Source organism: Penicillium oxalicum, chromosome VI (genome assembly GCF_001723175.1).
Source record: "Penicillium oxalicum strain HP7-1 chromosome VI, whole genome shotgun sequence".
NCBI classification, from domain to species: domain Eukaryota; kingdom Fungi; phylum Ascomycota; class Eurotiomycetes; order Eurotiales; family Aspergillaceae; genus Penicillium; species Penicillium oxalicum.
In genome coordinates this window covers 3,015,252-3,033,517 of record NC_064655.1, presented here as the reverse complement: position 1 = coordinate 3,033,517, position 18,266 = coordinate 3,015,252, and the positions used below count along the sequence as shown (strand labels likewise).

Sequence of the window (18,266 nt, the reverse complement as noted above, 5' to 3'; positions counted from 1 at the left end):
AGAAGACACGTCATGCTCCTTAGACATATTGCACACAAGAAGTCCCAAATCCGGAGAATTACGCCGTCAGCCGAATCGCAATGGTTGTCTTATGCTATATGTCCTTGACGCCGGGTCCAGTTGCCCCAAATTCACTCTGCACACCAAATGCAACCATCATCAGTCTCAATTCAAGCCTTCCTAACGTCGACCAGAATCAGGCATACCACCCCCCTGCAACCCGGGAAGTCCAGGGAAGCCTGGTGGCATATTCATGTTGGGAGGCATCGGCGGCATCGGGAACCCCTGAGATGCAAACTGTTTTTGCAATTGCGCCAAATCCATGTTCATGGGCGGAGCAGCACCCATGCCAGGAATCATGGGAAATCCTGGCATGGCCTGGTTCTGTGGAGGCCCGGCCTGCTGCTGACCAGGCTGAGAAGACATGATTGCCGCCAGTCGGCCGGGGTCCATCCCACCCATGCCTGGGAGACCGGGTGGTGGAGCAGGCGGTTGAGCACTTCCGATGCCAGGCAGAAAGCCGGGCCCGTCCGGCTGGCCGTTGCCGCCGGCTTGGATGCCAGGCAGAGTGGGCGCCGCTCCGGGTCGGCGTTGGTCGACCAGCCCTTCAGCCTCGTCTTGCATTTCTTGTTCCTCTTCTTCGCGCATTTGTCTCCGACCAAATCCACGATTCCAAGTACCCTGTGCCTCGGCAGCCTCCTCGCCAATGTGGAATCGGTCTTTCATGTAACCAGTCTCACCGGGCCTAGCCCGTGACCAGAATCGAGTGAAGTTGTCTTTGGAACCAGAAGCGAGAATATGACCGAGTGGATGCCAGTCCAATGACCAAATTGTGGCACCATGAGCATATTGCACGCGATGCGCAGGGAAGATGACTTGTGGGGGGGTGTTGGCCGGGTCAGGACTGTCATATGGTGCCACAGTAGGAACATGACCGGCGGGTAGATTCGGCTCGTCAAGTAGATAGTGGTAGAGCGAGCCATCTTCGGCGCCGGTGGAAATCAGGTTGCTGTGAACAGGGTGCCACGTCAACGACGAGACAGGCTTCTCGTGTCCACGAAGAATGCAGATGTCTCGCATCATCCGTAGGTCGAACACTCGCGCGGTCTGGTCCCGTGACGAGGTCGCAAGCAAGTTGCTGTTCACTCGGGAGAAGCGTGTCGTAGTGACGGTGTTCTTGTGGCTGTGGAGGGTGGTCAAACATCTGGCCGTGCGTGGATCCCAAAATTTCACTTGGTGGTCTTTCGAGCCCGAAACCAGCAGGCCTTTGGTGGGATGCCAATCACACGACTTGACATCCCAGTTATGACCGGAGAGGACGGTGTCGCAAGTACGAGAGGTAAAATCAAAGATTTTGAGGGTGGTGTCATCAGAGGCGGAGAGGAATTTCGTGTCACTGGGTGCCCAGGCCAGATCGCGAACCGCGTCATGATGTGCGTCGTCAATCGTTTCGACGTTGTTGAAGTTCGGTCGCCAGTACTTGATGTCACCTCGTTGTCCACCCGAAATCAACCATTCGTGGCTATGCGACCAGCCTAGGGAAGTAACTCCAGCTTGTACCTGATCGTAATGCGCCTGTGCAATGGAAGAGGGTCAGTCATTTCAATATCGCAGTGATATGAGAATGGGCATGATTTGTGGAAAACGAGAGCTTCGAGAGTAGATTTCCCCACGTACATCCATGACCGTCTCGAAATTAAAGGCTGTTCCATTCCAGAGCATAAATTCACCCGTATGTCCACCAGTCAGTAAGCGTCTTCCCTCCGGCGTCCAGCGCACGACCACAATGGGCTTTTTCGATTTTCCAATTGACTGATGGAGGTGTCGAACGGGAATTGTATCGGCAGGGGAATATGTTCGCGCCATGGGAGGGAGCATCTACATCATCACCCGGCGAGCAAAGATTAGTCCGTGTCCATTTTGACCCCAGGGAATTCAGAGCGAAGCCATCGGGCCCTTGCTGATCACTCACGTCGACTGCAAAGCTCGCGCTTGGACGTTCCGCCTCCATGCGGTGCTCGCCGCGAAAGCGAGGGCGCCGTGTGCGCATCCATTGTACCATTGATGAGCCATAGTCGGTCACCAACCCTGCGCACGCATCCTGATCAGTACACGCCGAACGACAAGAGAGCCGTGTCGCACACACAGCGAAACAAAACTCTCAGAAGCATCATGATGTACATACTTGGCCGACGAGGTCCAACTGGCCCGTCGAAATTCTTTGTGAATCTGCCCGCGCCAACACCTCCGTGCTCGTCGTAGTAGGCCATTCTTTCCTCGGCCGAGTTCACACGTCAAGTGCCTGATCGGTATTTAGATGGTGCGTGATCAATGCATCAGGAGATTTGCTGGGAAGAAATCAGTGAGAGTGGCCAGTGACAGTTTCCAGAGGCGGCCGAGATGGATCAAGGTCGCGTTCGAGGCGGAGAAGACGACAGGGCGTTCAAGACAAGCAGAAAGCCGCAGCTCCGCCCGGCTCCTCCTCCTGGGCGGCAGCTCTTGCAGGGCGGTGATTGGAGCTGCACCCTTCAACGGCCCGCGGACGTGGACGCAGTCCGATTTTCTGTTCTTGCCCATTACCGCAATGATGAAGGACTCCTTTCAAGCACAGCCGGATTGACAACCAGCCCCTTGTTGATCGCTAAAGAAACTGGAGACGTTTTGGATCGCTCATCAATAAAATGTACAACCACATCTGAGGCTCTCTTGTCCCGCCCCGGTACCTTTGCTGCTTGGCGCATTGCTCCCGGTCCCCGCTAGAGCCTCGAACTAGCTTCCCTTCCGTTTTGCTAGATCTCTGCCCTTCTCACCCAGCTTTCCTTCTTCGCCACACCGTTGATTTGTTGACGAGATATCGTCGGAAGCTTTCACCATGCCGTCCACAGCACAGGCTGTGACCACGGCTCATGAACATGCCGGTTCTCTGAGCAATGGCAATCCCGGGTCCACAGCTGATGCCTCGGTGCCAGCACCGCCATCCGCTGGCAGGAGGCGTCACAGCAAGTATCGCCATGTTGCAGCTTACCACGCTCACCTGCGACATTCGAGTCTCAGCCGTGATGCAGAAGCATCCCCCAGCTTTCTCGGGTTTCGAAATCTGATGGTTCTCGTACTTGGTATGGCATTTGACGGTTCCCGTCGGAATTGATTTGGCATGTGATAACTGATCCGGCGGGGCAGTGGCTATGAATCTTCGATTGATCATTGAAAATTTTATGAAAGTGCGTTCTCGCTTCCGCGCCCCCTGTCTCGCATGACGAGCTGAGCGTGTCCAATGGACCTCTAACCTGATGGTCGACTACAGTACGGGGTCCTTATCTGCATCAAGTGTCACGACTACCGACAACAAGATGTCATCCTTGGATCGATCCTGTTCGCCCTCGTACCGTGCCACCTCTTCCTGGCGTATGCCATTGAGCTCTCCGCTGCCAGCGCTGCAAAGCAGACAGTTGGCCAGCAGAAGCGGACTGCGGAGGAAAAAGAACGCGATCAGCAGGCCTTCCGATCCACCTGGCGTTACACGGCCCTGCTGCACACCCTGAATGCGACAATCTGCCTTGCCCTCACCAGCTTTGTTGTCTACTTTTACATCCACCACCCGGGCATCGGAACCCTCTGTGAGCTTCATGCGATCATCGTATGGCTCAAGAATTGCTCATATGCCTTCACCAACCGTGACCTTCGGCTGGCCTTCCTGAACCCCTCCGCCGACCCAGATCTCCCGGAAATCTACGCAGCCTGTCCATACCCGCGCAATGTGACACTGGAAAACCTTGCGTATTTCTGGATGGCACCGACTCTGGTCTATCAACCTGTTTACCCACGCACTGCCGCCATTCGATGGTCCTTTGTTGCCAAACGGCTGGCCGAGTTTGTAGGCCTTTCCATGGTGATTTGGCTCCTCTCGGCGCAATATGCGACCCCCGTCTTGCGCAACTCCATCGACAAGATTGCGGTTATGGACATTACTTCCATTCTGGAGCGCGTCATGAAGCTGTCGACGATCTCGTTGATCATCTGGCTCGCTGGATTCTTCGCCCTCTTCCAGGCGCTGTTGAACGCGTTGGCCGAGGTCATGCGATTCGGGGACCGTGAGTTCTATACCGATTGGTGGAACAGCTCTAGTCTTGGAGCATACTGGCGATCGTGGAACCGACCTGTCTATCTGTTCATGAAGCGACATGTGTACTCGCCACTCGTCGGACGGGGCTGGAGCCCATTTGCCGCCAGTACGATGGTGTTCACCCTCTCTGCCATTCTCCATGAAATGCTGGTAGGCATCCCCACCCACAACTTTATCGGTAAGTCTTTCCGCTCGTGAGTAATCAGCTATGCGCGAGTTTTGTACTCACCGACCATCAGGTGTTGCCTTTTTTGGAATGATGTTCCAATTGCCGCTGATTACTTTGACCACGCCCCTGGAGAAGATGCGTGGTCCGCACGGGAAGACGATTGGCAACTGCATCTTCTGGGTGAGTTTCTGTCTGGTTGGACAACCTCTGGGAGCTCTGCTGTACTTCTTTGCCTGGCAGGCCAAGTACGGAAGCGTCAGCCGTATGTGAGTGTTCAGTCGGACGATCATCGCGCGTTGCACTGCCGGGCGATCAAAGGTCGGTACAGAACAAGTCTCCTGGTGGATTGGTGACTCTCATCGACTATGCGAATCGGCGGTGCCGCGCTCTGGAAGATATTTACTGTGCTTTGCTCCGCATCATGTGATGGTATCGGTCGTTATTTTACCCCGTGTTTATGTTATTTGAGTGCTAGAAAACCGAGCCTTTCTTTCTATTCCCGGTGTCCCTCTTGTACTAAGACTTTTGATCTTGGAAGGCTCAGGATTTATCTGATCCAGTCTCTTGCCCTTGACGCCGATGTAGCTCGGAAAGACCCAAACCGCCGACCTGTCACTGGATTGGAGGAATTTGAAACTGCGGCTGCACTATCCCTTTGAGAGATTCGCAGCCTGTTTAATGGGCCAGGGTTACTCCTGTGCCCAACTGCCAGAGGGGGCTTTCAGCCTCCATTGTAGCCTCCAAGGATGGATCTTGTCCCGCGTCGCCCTGGTATGTATCCGGCACGGATAGATTGATCGTCCCGGTCTGACGTTGGCCCGCGTCGGAAGTTTCGAGTTCGGACTCCGCAGCTTGACGGACCACGAAAGCCTATTGCGCTCCTATAAAGGAAGAACGCGCTCGTTGGCTCACCTTCCGTCTTGTCCATCACACCAGCACTTGTCCTTCTATAGCTCTCACCTCGAGTCTCTCCACCACCCACCACCCAACAAACAACATGGTTCAGATTACGATCCCCGAAAACTACGGGTCAGTTCTCCCTTGGAAGACGGGCTTTGCCCCCTGCCCTCAACGCCCGTATCTCCACCGGATCTTCTCCGGCCGTCTGCATGACGAGTCTGACAGACACCGTCGTCCCTTTCCATCCCCCCACAAGCTCACCCGCATCTTGGCGCCCCTCGAGTATAGCTGACTGACAACTCCATCTAGTGCCGTCATTTGGTGTCGCCTTGGGTGTCATTCCCGTTCTGGGCTTCATCCACGGAACCATCACCGGTAGCTTTCGCAAGCAGGCCAAGGTCCCCTACCCCCACTCCTACGCCAGCCTCGAGCAGTGCAAAGAAAACGTAAGCAACCTCGACAATGGTCTCAATCTGCCAGTACAAGTTCGGTCGGCTGGTATTGGATGACATTTGTTTCCTTTTTTTTCTTTTTTTTTTTTTTGGCTAACTTTGATCACTGTGTCTGGCCACATAGCCCAAGGCTGAGCAATTCAACTGCGCCCAGCGCGCTCACGCCAACTTCTTGGAGAATGCGTCGCAGACGATGCTCTTCACCCTTGTGGCGGGTGTGAAGTATCCCCAATTGGCGACAGCTCTCAGTGCTGCTTGGGTCGTTTCGCGCTGTCTGTTCCTGTATGGCTATGTCTACTCGGGCAAGCCTCAGGGTCAGGGTCGATTGATCGGTGCGACCTTCTGGCTCGCCCAGGGTGCGCTCTGGGGATTGAGCGTGTTTGGCGTCGGCAAGGAGCTGCTCTCATGGTAGATCAATGACCGGCAGGGGGGCATGATATCATTAATGTGTATACCAAGTGGAATGAGGCATGGTGTAGGCTACAAATATCTCTAATCAAATGTTCGAGTTCTTCTACCAACTTCACTGCCAAACGAGGTCGTATCACGCCTCGAATTCGCAGACACTCGTCATGTGTGGCGGAGACTCCCGTCCGCTGTGGCGCGACCAAATAAAAAGTTTCGGTTTGGCGACCGACACGATAACGATTGATTTTTTGGATTTGAAGTGAACATCTGATTTTGGCGCGTGGCTGAGAAAACAATTGGCGACGAGCATTGCTCCAGTCCCGAGTTGAACGTGATCTCCACCTTGACTAACCCGAGTTTTCTCCCGGATTCAATTTCTTGTCTCCGATCACATCTGCTGTCCCCCCCCCCCCGCCAACCCCGCCATCATGTCTTCCAAATCCCAATCGACATACAGCGCTCGCGCAACCAGCCACCCCAACCCTCTGGCTCGCCGATTGTTCGAGGTGGCCGAAGCCAAGAAGAGCAATGTGACCGTCTCGGCCGACGTGACCACGACCAAGGAGCTTCTGGATCTGGCGGACCGTTCGTGCTTCTCCCGCTTGATCTTGTCCTTGCCCGTCGCGACCATGTGAAATTAACATCAGTTTCAATGCGACAGGCTTGGGTCCCTATATCGCCGTCATCAAGACCCACATCGATATTCTCTCCGACTTTAGCGAAGAGACCATCACCGGTCTCAAGGCCCTCGCCGCCAAGCACAATTTCCTCATCTTCGAAGACCGCAAGTTCATCGACATTGGCAACACCGTCCAGAAGCAGTACCACCAAGGAACCCTCCGCATTTCTGAGTGGTCTCACATCATTAACTGCTCTGTGCTTCCCGGTGAGGGTATCGTGGAAGCTCTGGCGCAAACCGCCCAGGCGCCCGATTTCCCCTACGGGTCCGACCGCGGTCTGCTCATTCTCGCGGAGATGACCTCCAAGGGTTCTCTGGCCACAGGCGCATACACCTCTGCCTCGGTGGACTATGCGCGCAAGTACCACAGCTTTGTGCTGGGCTTTGTGTCGACGCGCGCGCTGAGCGAAGTTGAGAGCAGTGTGGCCCCGGCGGATGGGGAAGATTTTGTTGTCTTCACGACCGGAGTGAACCTGTCTTCCAAGGGTGACAAGCTAGGCCAGCAGTACCAGACGCCGCAGTCAGCCATTGGCCGCGGTGCTGATTTTATTATTGCCGGACGAGGTATCTACGCTGCGCCTGACCCTGTCGAGGCTGCTAAGCAGTACCAGCAGCAGGGCTGGGAGGCCTATCTTGCTCGTGTCGGAGGCCAGTAAATAAAATGTTGAAAGGAGCCTGAATTCAAAGGTTCGTGGAGAGGGAGACCTGTCGGTAGACACACGCGGCTTTCTCATACCTTTCCGAATGTGAGACTGGAAGAAAAAAAAAGATAGTACCCACAAGCACATCCTATATAGACCAATGTAGGTTGAACTGGCTCGTGGGCTTCTCGGGGCCAAGTGAACCCGGCATTTCTATTTCTCCAGTAACGTCCAGCCTGGTCCCATTTTGTTGCAGATGCGCTGCCGATATCGCGAGTACAACATGGAAAAACCAGACCCCCCCCAAAATATACACTGATCCTGATGCTAGGTAGTATACGTCGCATTCTCTGCCAAGAATTTCGCCAAGACCTACTGTACTCATCTGGCGACCACCAAGTCCAATAACCGCTTTACTCTACGTAACCCTACAAATCCAAACCCCAGTAGGATGTGAATCTATTCTCGTTGTTTGATAACGGATTTGAAAATGCTAGGCTGTCCCTATTTCAACGACCCTCTGGCCCCTGCCAATCCAATACCAGTACAAGGAACCTAGCGGAGATGATATCATGTTTGTTTAGGCAAAAGCCAAAGGAATGATTGCATCCACAGAGATAGCTAAGTAGAATCTATGAATTTTTTTATAGACCTGTCTTTTTGGGTGTAAAGCTAGCTCAGAGAACGCCAGAGGTTCAAGCAATGGTACGCTTAGAGGAGAGATTGGATTCCACACGGGGAAGTGACGAGTTCAATGAAATACTTCTCCCGAATGAAATGAGCCAGATTGACATTCCCTGCAGGTGTAACGAGAAGATAGTGTCGAGTGAGTAGAGCAAGACAAGAACGTGAGAGATGCCTATGGATGGTGAGGTATCTATCCAGAATGCTGAAATGCGGTGCTGCCATGGTGATCGTCTATCTGATATTGGGCGAGGGCAGATCAGGACACATCCATGAGATAGGCTGGGACTTGGTCCTTTCATGGGTTATGATTGAGGGAATGTGAGTCCCTTCAAGCCTCAAAGCCAGTAGCCTAATGGGTTAACAGCCCCAATAGATGGCCGAGAGTGTGAGCTAGGAAGCAATCATCGTGGAGCTCACATGATCAACTGTGCTTTGAGAAGCTGGGTGGGTGGGCATGCGGATGGTGACACACCGTCCGTGGATTATTTTTTGGAAATATTTTTTCAAAGTCATATGGGTTACATGTAAAATATGGTATTGATAGCCTGGAATTTCTTTTGTATAAGACAATGCAGCGGTTCGGTAAGCTTGAAATATGGGGATCTATGTAGCTGAGCATCGTCATATCATTGTCGAGCATCGATGTCGGAGGGCGTGTTTTGTATGGGGAGAGCAAAGCCACGGGTTCGATTCACTGATCCGGAGATATCATATTCTTTTTTCTCCCTCTATGTTTTTTTTTCAGCACGCAACACTTTGGCACTTTTTTCAAGAAGTACGGTTCAAATGCATGACACATAAGCTTCAAAGGTAAATCATGACATGACATATCTAGTCCTACCACACGTGAATTCCAGACCCAAGCACTAGGCCCAGACAGGCAGGCGTAAATAAGAAACTCCCAAGCAATCTTCCCCTTCAAAGTTCTCCAACTCTCAGAGTGCACCGACGTTGAGTTTCCGGCCCTCCTCGCTTCAATGGCATCTCCAACTCTCGCCTTAGAGAACATGCCTGATTCCTTCAATCTACTAACCAACCTAGGCAATGTTTTCCTTCTACTATGCTTGACTAATCAGCACTTCTCCAACTCCGAGCTCCCAAACACGGAAGATGACCAGTTGATAAGACAGACTATCAGAGTGGATCATGCCGCCGATCTCTCCCCCTCCCTTCCCCTCTCCACCCAACCAATGAATCCTCACGAGGCAAAAGGGCTCCTGCGATACACGCCATACGTGCATAACCCCGGACGGGGTAGGTCACTTCTGACGTCTTGGACATGCGCCCTCATTCGATAAACGGATGCCTGGTCCAAGGTTGATAGGGGAAGTTCCGAACAAGTCTGACGGTTGGAGAGATAACGTCGCGGCAGATGTGGCGAGCTAGTGCAGCCTTGAAAAGAGACAGGGACTCGACAAGCTGGCAGAGCGTGTGAGAGCAGAGGGAGGAGTCTTTCCCTCGTATTTATATGCATTCATCCGTCCATCCCTGTCCACAGGGCTGTTACACAGTACATCCCCAACGCTGATCGCTTGACAACGTCAAGCTGTCATCGTCGGTTCGAGATCTTCTACCCCGGGCTGGATCTTGCTCTTCTCCATACACCTCACGCCTTTGCATATGCGCTTTCCCCCTCATAATCTCCTACTAGACCTCAGTCATGGCGGATGCGGAGAAAGTCGCTGGGGTGTCACCCGTCGTGGACGTGGTGACTTCCAAGCATGTTGACTCTACGCTGGAGAAGCATGCTCACGATGCGGACGAGGCGATGAAGGCTTTTGAGGACCTTCATGGTGAAACTATTGAGTTGGATGAGTCGACAAACCGCCGCCTTCTCCGCACAATTGACTGGCACATGATGCCCGTCATGTGTTGTGTGTACGGGATGAATTACTTGGATAGTGCGTAACTGGGATCAAGGAATCTCATCTCCAGTCAGAGCTAATATCGAGCTTCACTCCAGAGACGACTCTATCGTATGCCAGTATCATGGGATTGAAGCAGGACTTGAACCTTCAGGGTGATCAGTACCAATGGTTGGGAAGCTTGTTCTATTTTGGTATGTGTGTGTGTGTGTGATGTGCACTAGCACACCGACGGCTTTAGCCCATTCTGCCCTCTACAGAGAAGCTCTTCAATGCTGATGATCGAGGAAGGGTACCTGGCATGGGAATATCCCACCAACCGTCTGCTACAGCGTCTGCCGCTGGGCAAGTATTCTGCCGCGTGCATTGTGATCTGGGGACTCATTTTGACCTGCTTTGCGGCCGTCCAGAATTTCAGTGGCGCCATCGCCATTCGAATCTTTCTGGGCGTTTTTGAATCGGCCGTGACGCCGGGATTTGCTCTGATCACCTCTCAGGTAGGTGTTTCAGGACGCGTGAATGTTTTGCGCCTTCTTTCTTCTCCTATCCTCCATGACTCCTACCATGAATGCGCGGCTCAAGTCTGTGCAAGATGGTTTGCTAATTTGCCCGCTCAGTGGTATACCAAGAAAGAGCAAGGCTCGCGGGTGAACATTTGGTTCAGTTTCAACGGCTTCGGTCAGATCCTCGGCGGCGTGGTAGCGTACGGCATTGCCATTGGCACAAAGCACCATGGTTCATCGATTGCCCCTTGGAAGATCGTTTTCCTGTTTACGGGTGTTCTCACGATTATCCTGGGATTCATCTTCTTGTGGGTGGTGCCGGACAATCAGCTGAATGCGCGCTGGCTGAAAAAGGAAGATCAAGTGCTTGCTGTGGTTCGGGTTCGGGCCAATCAGCAGGGAATTGGCAACAAACACTTCAAGATGTACCAGGTAAAGGAGTCACTGCTTGATCCGATCCCATGGGCCTTTTTCTTTTACGCGCTGGTCGCCGATATCCCCAACGGGGGTCTGAGCAACTTTTTCAGCCTATTGGTAAGCCCACTTGTCTTCACTCGGATCTTGTGTACCTGGGGACCGTACTGACAGTTGCACAAAGATCACCGGCTTTGGCTTTACGGCAGAGCAGAGTCTGATTCTTGGGGTCCCTGGTGGTGTGGTGGAAGTCATCGCGCTCTTGCTGAATGGCTACGTTGGCCACATCACCAACCAGCGACTGCTCTCCAGTTTGGGTGGCCTGGTCACTGCCATGATCGGCGTCATTCTTATTGTGGCTCTTCCCGAGTCGTATAATGTTGGGCGCTTGATCGGATATTACATGACTCAGGCCAGCCCGACCTCGTTCGTTGCACTCTTAGCCATGATCTCGTCCAATGTGGCTGGCTACACGAAGAAAACGACAGTGGCCGCCATGTACCTGATTGGGTATTGCGTTGGCAACATTATTGGTGAGTGGGAAAAAAAAAAAGAGAAATCCCCCTCTCCAAACACACTGTGCGTCCCAGACTGTCGTCTTCGAGGTATCTCCCAATGACAAGCTCGTCGAACGATGTCCCGTGCACCTACTCGCTTAATTCCAGCCACGAGGGCCTTGGCACCCTCCCCGTGGCCCACGATGCATCCCCCAAAGAGGAAATCTGGACCGCTGCTGATCCTGTCAACTGACTCCAATCGCTAACTTAAAAAAAACCCCGACCGCAGGACCCCAAACCTTCCGGCCCAAGGATGCCCCGCACTACACCCCCGCCGTGATCACCATCATCGTCTGCTATTTTCTGAGTTTGTGCATCACCGTCTTTATCTGGTGGTGGTATCGTCGCGAGAACGCACGCAAGGCGGAGATCCAAGCCCGACCGGACTATGTGCGATTGGAAAATCAAGAGTCAGTCATTCATCTTTCTTTTTGTGGTTTGTTTTCATCTACTCTTATGCGTGGAGAGAGTGTGTTGCTTGTTTGGTGCACGATCAGTAGTGGACGATCCTTTTGGCCTCTTTGCTCGATCGTGCATAGGGCGGAACATGAGACAGCACCGGCGCTAACTGGACGGAAATGGCAGGTGGCTCGATTTGACGGATCGGGAGAACCCCGATTTTATCTACGCGCTGTAAAGTCCGACCCCCAGTGACGGTCCGTCCTTTGCTGGTAAGACTGGATCGATTCTGTGCTCGACTTTGGCCCGAGGACTGTGCCTTTGTCATGAAATGTAAAGCAAGAGTGAGAGTACAGATAATCAGTGCCCTGGCAGATGCAAATTCCCGATGATGTGTATGTGTATGTGTAACTTGTGTGTCTCCGCTATTCTCATGGATATAGTAGTTGCCATCCCCCTCTTCTTCCGAGAGTCAAAAAGTGACGCGACAAATTCCCCAGGTAGGTATCCCGAGATGCAAAAACAAATCGACGTGGGGATCGGTCACCCGTCCAGGATTCGACCATTCGATCGGTGATATCCCCTACTGATCCATTCTACTTGTTTTGTCGACCACATCTGGCAAATCTGCACCGAGGGGCAGCCCTGAGAGAGACCTCCTGATCTCCATCGACATCACCCGTCACAACATCCCTTGTTTACCCTGCGTCGCCCGACATTCCTCATGATGTTCGCCGACAGACCGACTCGGAACGACCCACTGGGCATTGCCTCTTTCTCCAAGGGCACACGATGTCTAAGATTTCATAACTATAGAAATGAAAGTCCCTGGCCAGTTGTTTTAACATCAAGGACTCCCCCCCACCTCCTCATACTTGGCAGTCTTTTGGACCAGGTTCATCCAAATCTTGATCCCGATCCTCGTCCTGACCTTGATCTTGATCTTGTTCGTAGACCCACCGCCAATCGTCAAACCCGGTCACGGACCACCCTCCCACCCGAAATGGACTAAAAGAATAATCAATCAGATGCGACCCTCGAACAAACAGTCCAGGGTCCAGACTTTACAACTCCAGTGAAAACCTGCCCTCGTTCTCGTCCTCGCCCTCCTCCCTGGCTGGGTCCACCAAACCCTGTACTGTAGCTGTGCAGACTGCAGATTCTGCAGTGCAGAGAGTGCCGTGATCAGTTTGCCAATCTGCCTTTCGTTCCAGCTGACCCTGCAGTAGAGTCTTACTCTATTCTTGAGTTCGCAGGAGGTTAAAGACACACGTATCTGTCGGGGACTCGGAAGCCTGCATCCGTTCTGGTCTTGTACCTGAGATTTGTACCTATCCCGATCTCGGTGTTATCCTTGCTAATTGGAAGTGAATGGAAGTCAGCTAGCATGGGAAGGGGACTTCTGAGCTTATCAAGATTGAAAGCCCGGGTTGGATGTAACCATGCTCAATAGCAGATTCCATGTCAATGTAAGTAGTGAGTGTGCTCGCCGTTGAGTGTTTTTGCCCTTTGGTTGATGTAGGCCTTTTTCTCCCCTCTCCCGCTTGTCTTTCCGGCCCCCCACCCCAAATTTCTACGCTGTTCGTGTAAGATCTTTCCAATCACTTTCGCTCTGGGGTCCCGAGAGAAACACCTACGTCGTAATCGATGTTGATCACGATGATCCCTTCGGTTGGACGGAGTAACCAGTAATTGCCCGATCATGACTTGAGTACAAGTTGTACCCCGTTTGTCCCCGTGAGTGATGAGCAGCGACCAGATCCACTCTGGTGACAAAATGAGTACTGTTGAGAATTTCTCTGGTACTTGGGTGGATCCCCCTTCCCGCCGTGGGGATCGCATGCGTTGTCTCTGTTGTCTCTGTTTTGATTTTTTTTCTCCGGATTTGCCTGGGTAACCAGGAAAAAGGGGGGGGGTAGGTAGGTGTGTGTGTGTGTCGAATGAGAATTCCATCAGAGCGAGAGGCAGTGAGGGAGGTGAAGATCAGACGGCGAGAGAGAGAGAGAGGGGGAAAAAAAAAAAAAGAACATTTTATGATTCACATTGGGATTCAGTACAAATATGACAGGAGGGAGATAGGAAGCCAATCGTGCAAGTCGTAGTCGTAGTTGTAGTTGTTGCCGTGGGGGGGAAAAAAGGAAAAATTCTGGACTCCATTTGACTGGTTCGACTTTCCACGAGATTTGAAAGCTCGGACCCTGTCCCAGTTCTTCTTTGCCGGGAAGAATCTCGTTCCGTTGAGATTCTGTCGGGCTGTGAGCATGACAAGATGACTGGCTTCAAGCCTGGCGGGACGAAGCGCCTACTGTAACCCCCGGTGGTCTCGACTACCTGACTCGGAAACGACGATGGATTTGAAAAAGCTGCAAGCAAAATTCCTCTGGGGGGATGAGTCACTCATGTTAGTCTCCTTTGCATCGTACAGCGTGATATGGGACACTCGAGTTTTCCCGACGTTCACCCGGCGTGGTCCATTCTGGACATCACCTTATCCTGGACGATTTTACAAGTCTACGGTGACTACAGTTGTATACTTAGTGGCACGCAATGGCTGACCGGCTACTCTCAGTTGGATGGCCCGGCCTCGACCTCTGTGGTCGGAGTAGCACAAAAAAGACCCTTGTCACCTTTACAACCTATGACACTGGGCGAGACTCTCTCACTCCCCCTTTGATTGGAGCAACCAGTCCAGATTCAATCCATCAGGTTAGCGTTAGCGCCGAAGGTCAGAATGCCACCTCCCCTCTGGGCCCCTGCAGCCCACCCAGATAGACGCCACCGTGCCCACCGCGAGGGCGTAATGCAGCCCAGTGGCCACTGGCCACTGGCCGCACCAACGTGGTTGCGCGAGCGCAAGCTAAACCATGACAGGCAGGGAGAGGCGCCCATGCAGGACTGCCGTAGTGCAGTTGCTAAGAAAAAAATTAGTCTCCAGTCACTCTCGGAGTGGATTTGGAGAAGATGGGAAGTTTGGGGAACAGCACAGGTCTTAGCTAGAGACCTTTGCTCCTTTACTCTCTCTCGCTTTCTCTTCACTTTCGCACATACTCTCTCGCGCCTGTCTTCTGCTGGTAAAGTAACTGCCGAGTCAACTGATCCAGTAATGTTGAATGGTAGACTCAACCCCCCCCCCCCCCCCTGGCGGGGCGGATGAGGTACCCGTGATCAGAGACTAAAGATGCATTCTAAGTGGGGGGGTGATCAAAAGACATGGACACTCAACGAGGGCTGCCGAGCTATCGAACAAATGATGGTAAGAGTTCCATCCAGTAGTGTCGATGATGTACTCTACCTCCAAGGACTAGTTCATTCTTCTCCACTAAACCAGGTCGGTCATAGCCGCTTCGTACCTGCAAGTGGACTCCTCCTCCCCCCCACTTGGAAGGAGTGAAAATCATGCTGCGAGGGAGCGGTGTAGCGCCATGCAAAAGACATTCAAAAAGAGCGGCCCATCACCTTGATTTGGTGCGGCATGGGACCGTCGTCATTTTTAAAACTCTATCGGTGAATTTTGTGAGGGGGGTGTGTTGCGTTCTTGAATCCGTTCATTGTCACTTTTATCCCTCGTCAAGGTCGTTGAGACTGGATCTTCTTGACCTCATATCAACCCTGGAATTCGACCCGCTATTCTTCTTGCTTCTTCTTCTTCTGCTTCTTTTTGCTGGTGCTTCTACCTCCACAGCTTTTGCCAACTGGTCAACGACCCGCGCCCTGTCCCTCCAGTCTCGAACTATATCAACACTACCCCTGGAACGATGGGCTCGACTCCTTGACTGATGGCCACCTAATCACTGACGAGCTGAAACTTCTGGGAGGATCAATCTGATTGGGAAACAAAAAAAAATAACAAAATTTCCTAAACAAAAAGCAAAGGGGGGATAGAGAGAGAGCAAAAGGGACCATTCTTGGCATGACTTCCGACATACCGATGGCGTCTGTCACATGTCCCCTCGATCTTCACATGGTCGATCTCGAATCACCGCCAGCGTCAGACTTGCCTGATTTGGATCTCCTCGCGCTCAAGTGCCCCTCACAGACCACGGTGACTGAGTTCCCAGACTCTCCATCTTTATCTCGGTCCCCGTCCGTCACCTCTTTCGATTCTCAACTCACCGAGAAATGTATTTCCCCCACCGGGTCGGCTCTTTCGTCCGAACCTTCCTCCCCGACGATGGAGATCCCAAAGAGGAAGAGGAAGCCCCCACAGACGGGGACGTCAAGCATCCCAGCTGCGACGGTGTACCCGTTCGATCAACGGCCGCGCACGACCTTGTCTCGACCATCCTCTGCAGTCACTGCTCCCCATCAACATTCACGCTCCAACTCGCGCAGCACCGCTCGTTCCCGTCCGCATAGTCGCCATGGTTCGCTACACTCGACCCGACGGGCTGCCAACGCGAGTATCGTGACCGTCTCTTCAACGCGGACGGGTCCACTCGACAAGCGGCAATCTCTCTTGGCACTGCATCGAGAATCATGCCGCCTTTTCAAGAGCAAGACTCTATGAAGCAGCCGGCCACGTTTTCCATCGATGAGCGCCGTCCATCTCTCTTCTCCGCGCCATCAATCACCTTTGATCACAGACGAGAAACTCGCATCTCGTCTGATAATGACTTCTCCGCCCCGTCCTCGCCCATCAGTCCCTCTCCGTCGGCACCACCCTTTGACTTTGAACATCGTGGCTCCGTGAGCTCAACCACTCCGCCTCATTTCCTCTCCTATAGAGACCGCTCCAGCACCTTACCCAGCAACGACAGTCCCGCTATGCTGCCCACCCACACTCATTCATTCTCCACCTCATCCGTTCACGTCCCGGCGACGGTTATAGAATGGACCTCTCCCGCCACACGACGAGCCGAGTACGAAAAGATTGACCGCGCCAGTCGCGGTGTACGCGGTTTTTGGCGTCGCGTGGCTCCACGGTGGTGTCAGAGCCGAGTCTCACGCACCCCATTCTTCGAAGAAGGCAAGACCAAGGCGGAGCGCGAAGGCAGCGTCCGTAGATTCCGAATGGATTTGCCCGAGGAGGAGGAATCTCCGCGCCGGTCGAAGCCCTTGACGCTGAAAAGTCTTGGCTTGTCTGGAGGCAACTAGATCCATGGGGACTTTGTGTCACGACACGCGTGTGTTTCATGTAGATTCTATTTCCCTGCGGTCCAGCTGCGCTGCCACCCGGGTCGAGTGGAACTCGACCTTCGAGGGTGCGCCTGTTTGGGTGATCCATTTCAGTACTTCGGTTAATGTCTTTCCCGCCCGATACAGCTTCGCCCCCCTTTGGATCTGTTTCGAAATCCCACCTTCTCGCCCAGTTCTCTACGACCTTTTGCACGTGATTGACGACACCCTCTATTGCTTCCTTCGGTACATGTGTGCTCAAAACGTCCCGCGTTCTGCAAGACTGCCATGCTTTGCCTCGTCTTTGCCTTTCCTGCTGAATACACTTTTCCAAGCTGATTTCTTTATCTCCTTGTTCTCTTTTTTTTCCTATGGGATTTACCCCTCTATTGTTATTGTCTGAACAAGTCACTGAGGCTCTTTAATTATGGGCACTGCCTGACTCAAGTACACTCTTGAGATATATATTCTGTCACCGCCGACCTCGACGTTTCTGTATCGTCTTCGATTTCCTTGCACCTGTCTCTATTCTTATCTTATCCGCACTGTCCCACCGCGGTGATTCCTGGTTCTTCTCGCGTCGTTGCCTGCATAGCCGTCCTCTCTATGCGATCGAGATACCCGCATCCTAATTCAGTCGAATGCACAAGCCCTTTTTATCTTTCGCAATACTACTCCCCATTGAGCTGTTCGTGAACGGGGGCTCAAATCAAGTGTATCAACTCATGTGTCCGGTGAACCGATCTTGCGACCTCGTGATCGCATCACGTAGGTAATAGAACCTGATGGCAAGGTCTTGGATCGGCCTGTCCTGCAACTAGCATTGTGGCTTTCATGTTATAGACCTGGGCTTCCAAGGCCGATTTATTTCAGTCTGGACAAGTTCCAAATGAAGACCATCCAGGAGCACGGGACAAGTAGAGTAGATGGTGACGCAATCGATCAACCGGATTACTATGCCAAATCTTCACAGCCCCTACAGATGAGAATAGCTTGGTTGATTTTTGGAGCGCTGCCCGGGTATAGGTTGACAGATATGTTGACCAGAGTGATGGCTCCCCCAGAACACAGCATGGGCATCCGTTCCAGTCCTGCAGTCCCGGTTCCTTGGCATTTGCTTGGTGTTGCTTGTATAATGTGTGGGGTAAGACTGTCGCGCAGGATGACTCTATCATGGCCCCTCGAGGTCGCGGGATTTGGCCTTTGAAGATTCAATAATGAGACGAGTAGGATCACAGTCACTCTCTCGCAGAATATTCAGTTGAGCAGCTTGACTTGAATTCTTACGTACTGCCGGATGGAATAACCACTCTCTTGCACATGACGAGGAAATCACACTCACCGACTTGCTTTG

General features: G+C 52.7%; 5 protein-coding genes across 5 annotated transcripts; 4 read left to right on the top strand and 1 right to left on the bottom strand.

Moving 5' to 3' along the window:
- Nucleotides 1–180: 180 nt before the first annotated feature.
- On the bottom strand, nt 181–2,270 carry POX_f08264 (Polyadenylation factor subunit 2; the record flags this gene model as incomplete). The annotated part of the gene is made up of 4 exons (XM_050117041.1): nt 181–1,575; nt 1,678–1,878; nt 1,973–2,088; nt 2,186–2,270. 4 exons carry the CDS (start codon nt 2,268–2,270, stop codon nt 181–183), a joined length of 1,797 nt encoding a protein of 598 aa, XP_049967180.1.
- Nucleotides 2,271–2,872: 602 nt separating this feature from the next.
- Nucleotides 2,873–6,056, top strand: POX_f08263 (uncharacterized protein; the record flags this gene model as incomplete). Its single annotated transcript, XM_050117040.1, has 6 exons — nt 2,873–3,116; nt 3,181–3,221; nt 3,305–4,301; nt 4,363–4,554; nt 5,502–5,638; nt 5,769–6,056. 6 exons carry the CDS (start codon nt 2,873–2,875, stop codon nt 6,054–6,056), a joined length of 1,899 nt encoding a protein of 632 aa, XP_049967179.1.
- A 424-nt stretch (nt 6,057–6,480) lies between these two features.
- POX_f08262 (Orotidine 5'-phosphate decarboxylase) lies at nt 6,481–7,387 on the top strand (the record flags this gene model as incomplete). Its single annotated transcript, XM_050117039.1, has 2 exons — nt 6,481–6,637; nt 6,714–7,387. The coding sequence occupies 2 exons, from the start codon at nt 6,481–6,483 to the stop codon at nt 7,385–7,387; spliced, it is 831 nt and encodes a 276-aa protein (XP_049967178.1).
- A 2,332-nt stretch (nt 7,388–9,719) lies between these two features.
- Nucleotides 9,720–12,035, top strand: POX_f08261 (putative transporter; the record flags this gene model as incomplete). The annotated part of the gene is made up of 7 exons (XM_050117038.1): nt 9,720–9,960; nt 10,023–10,118; nt 10,216–10,421; nt 10,542–10,961; nt 11,026–11,374; nt 11,628–11,808; nt 11,984–12,035. 7 exons carry the CDS (start codon nt 9,720–9,722, stop codon nt 12,033–12,035), a joined length of 1,545 nt encoding a protein of 514 aa, XP_049967177.1.
- A 3,672-nt stretch (nt 12,036–15,707) lies between these two features.
- Nucleotides 15,708–16,891, top strand: POX_f08260 (uncharacterized protein; the record flags this gene model as incomplete). The annotated part of the gene is made up of 2 exons (XM_050117037.1): nt 15,708–16,088; nt 16,154–16,891. The coding sequence occupies 2 exons, from the start codon at nt 15,708–15,710 to the stop codon at nt 16,889–16,891; spliced, it is 1,119 nt and encodes a 372-aa protein (XP_049967176.1).
- Nucleotides 16,892–18,266: the final 1,375 nt, after the last annotated feature.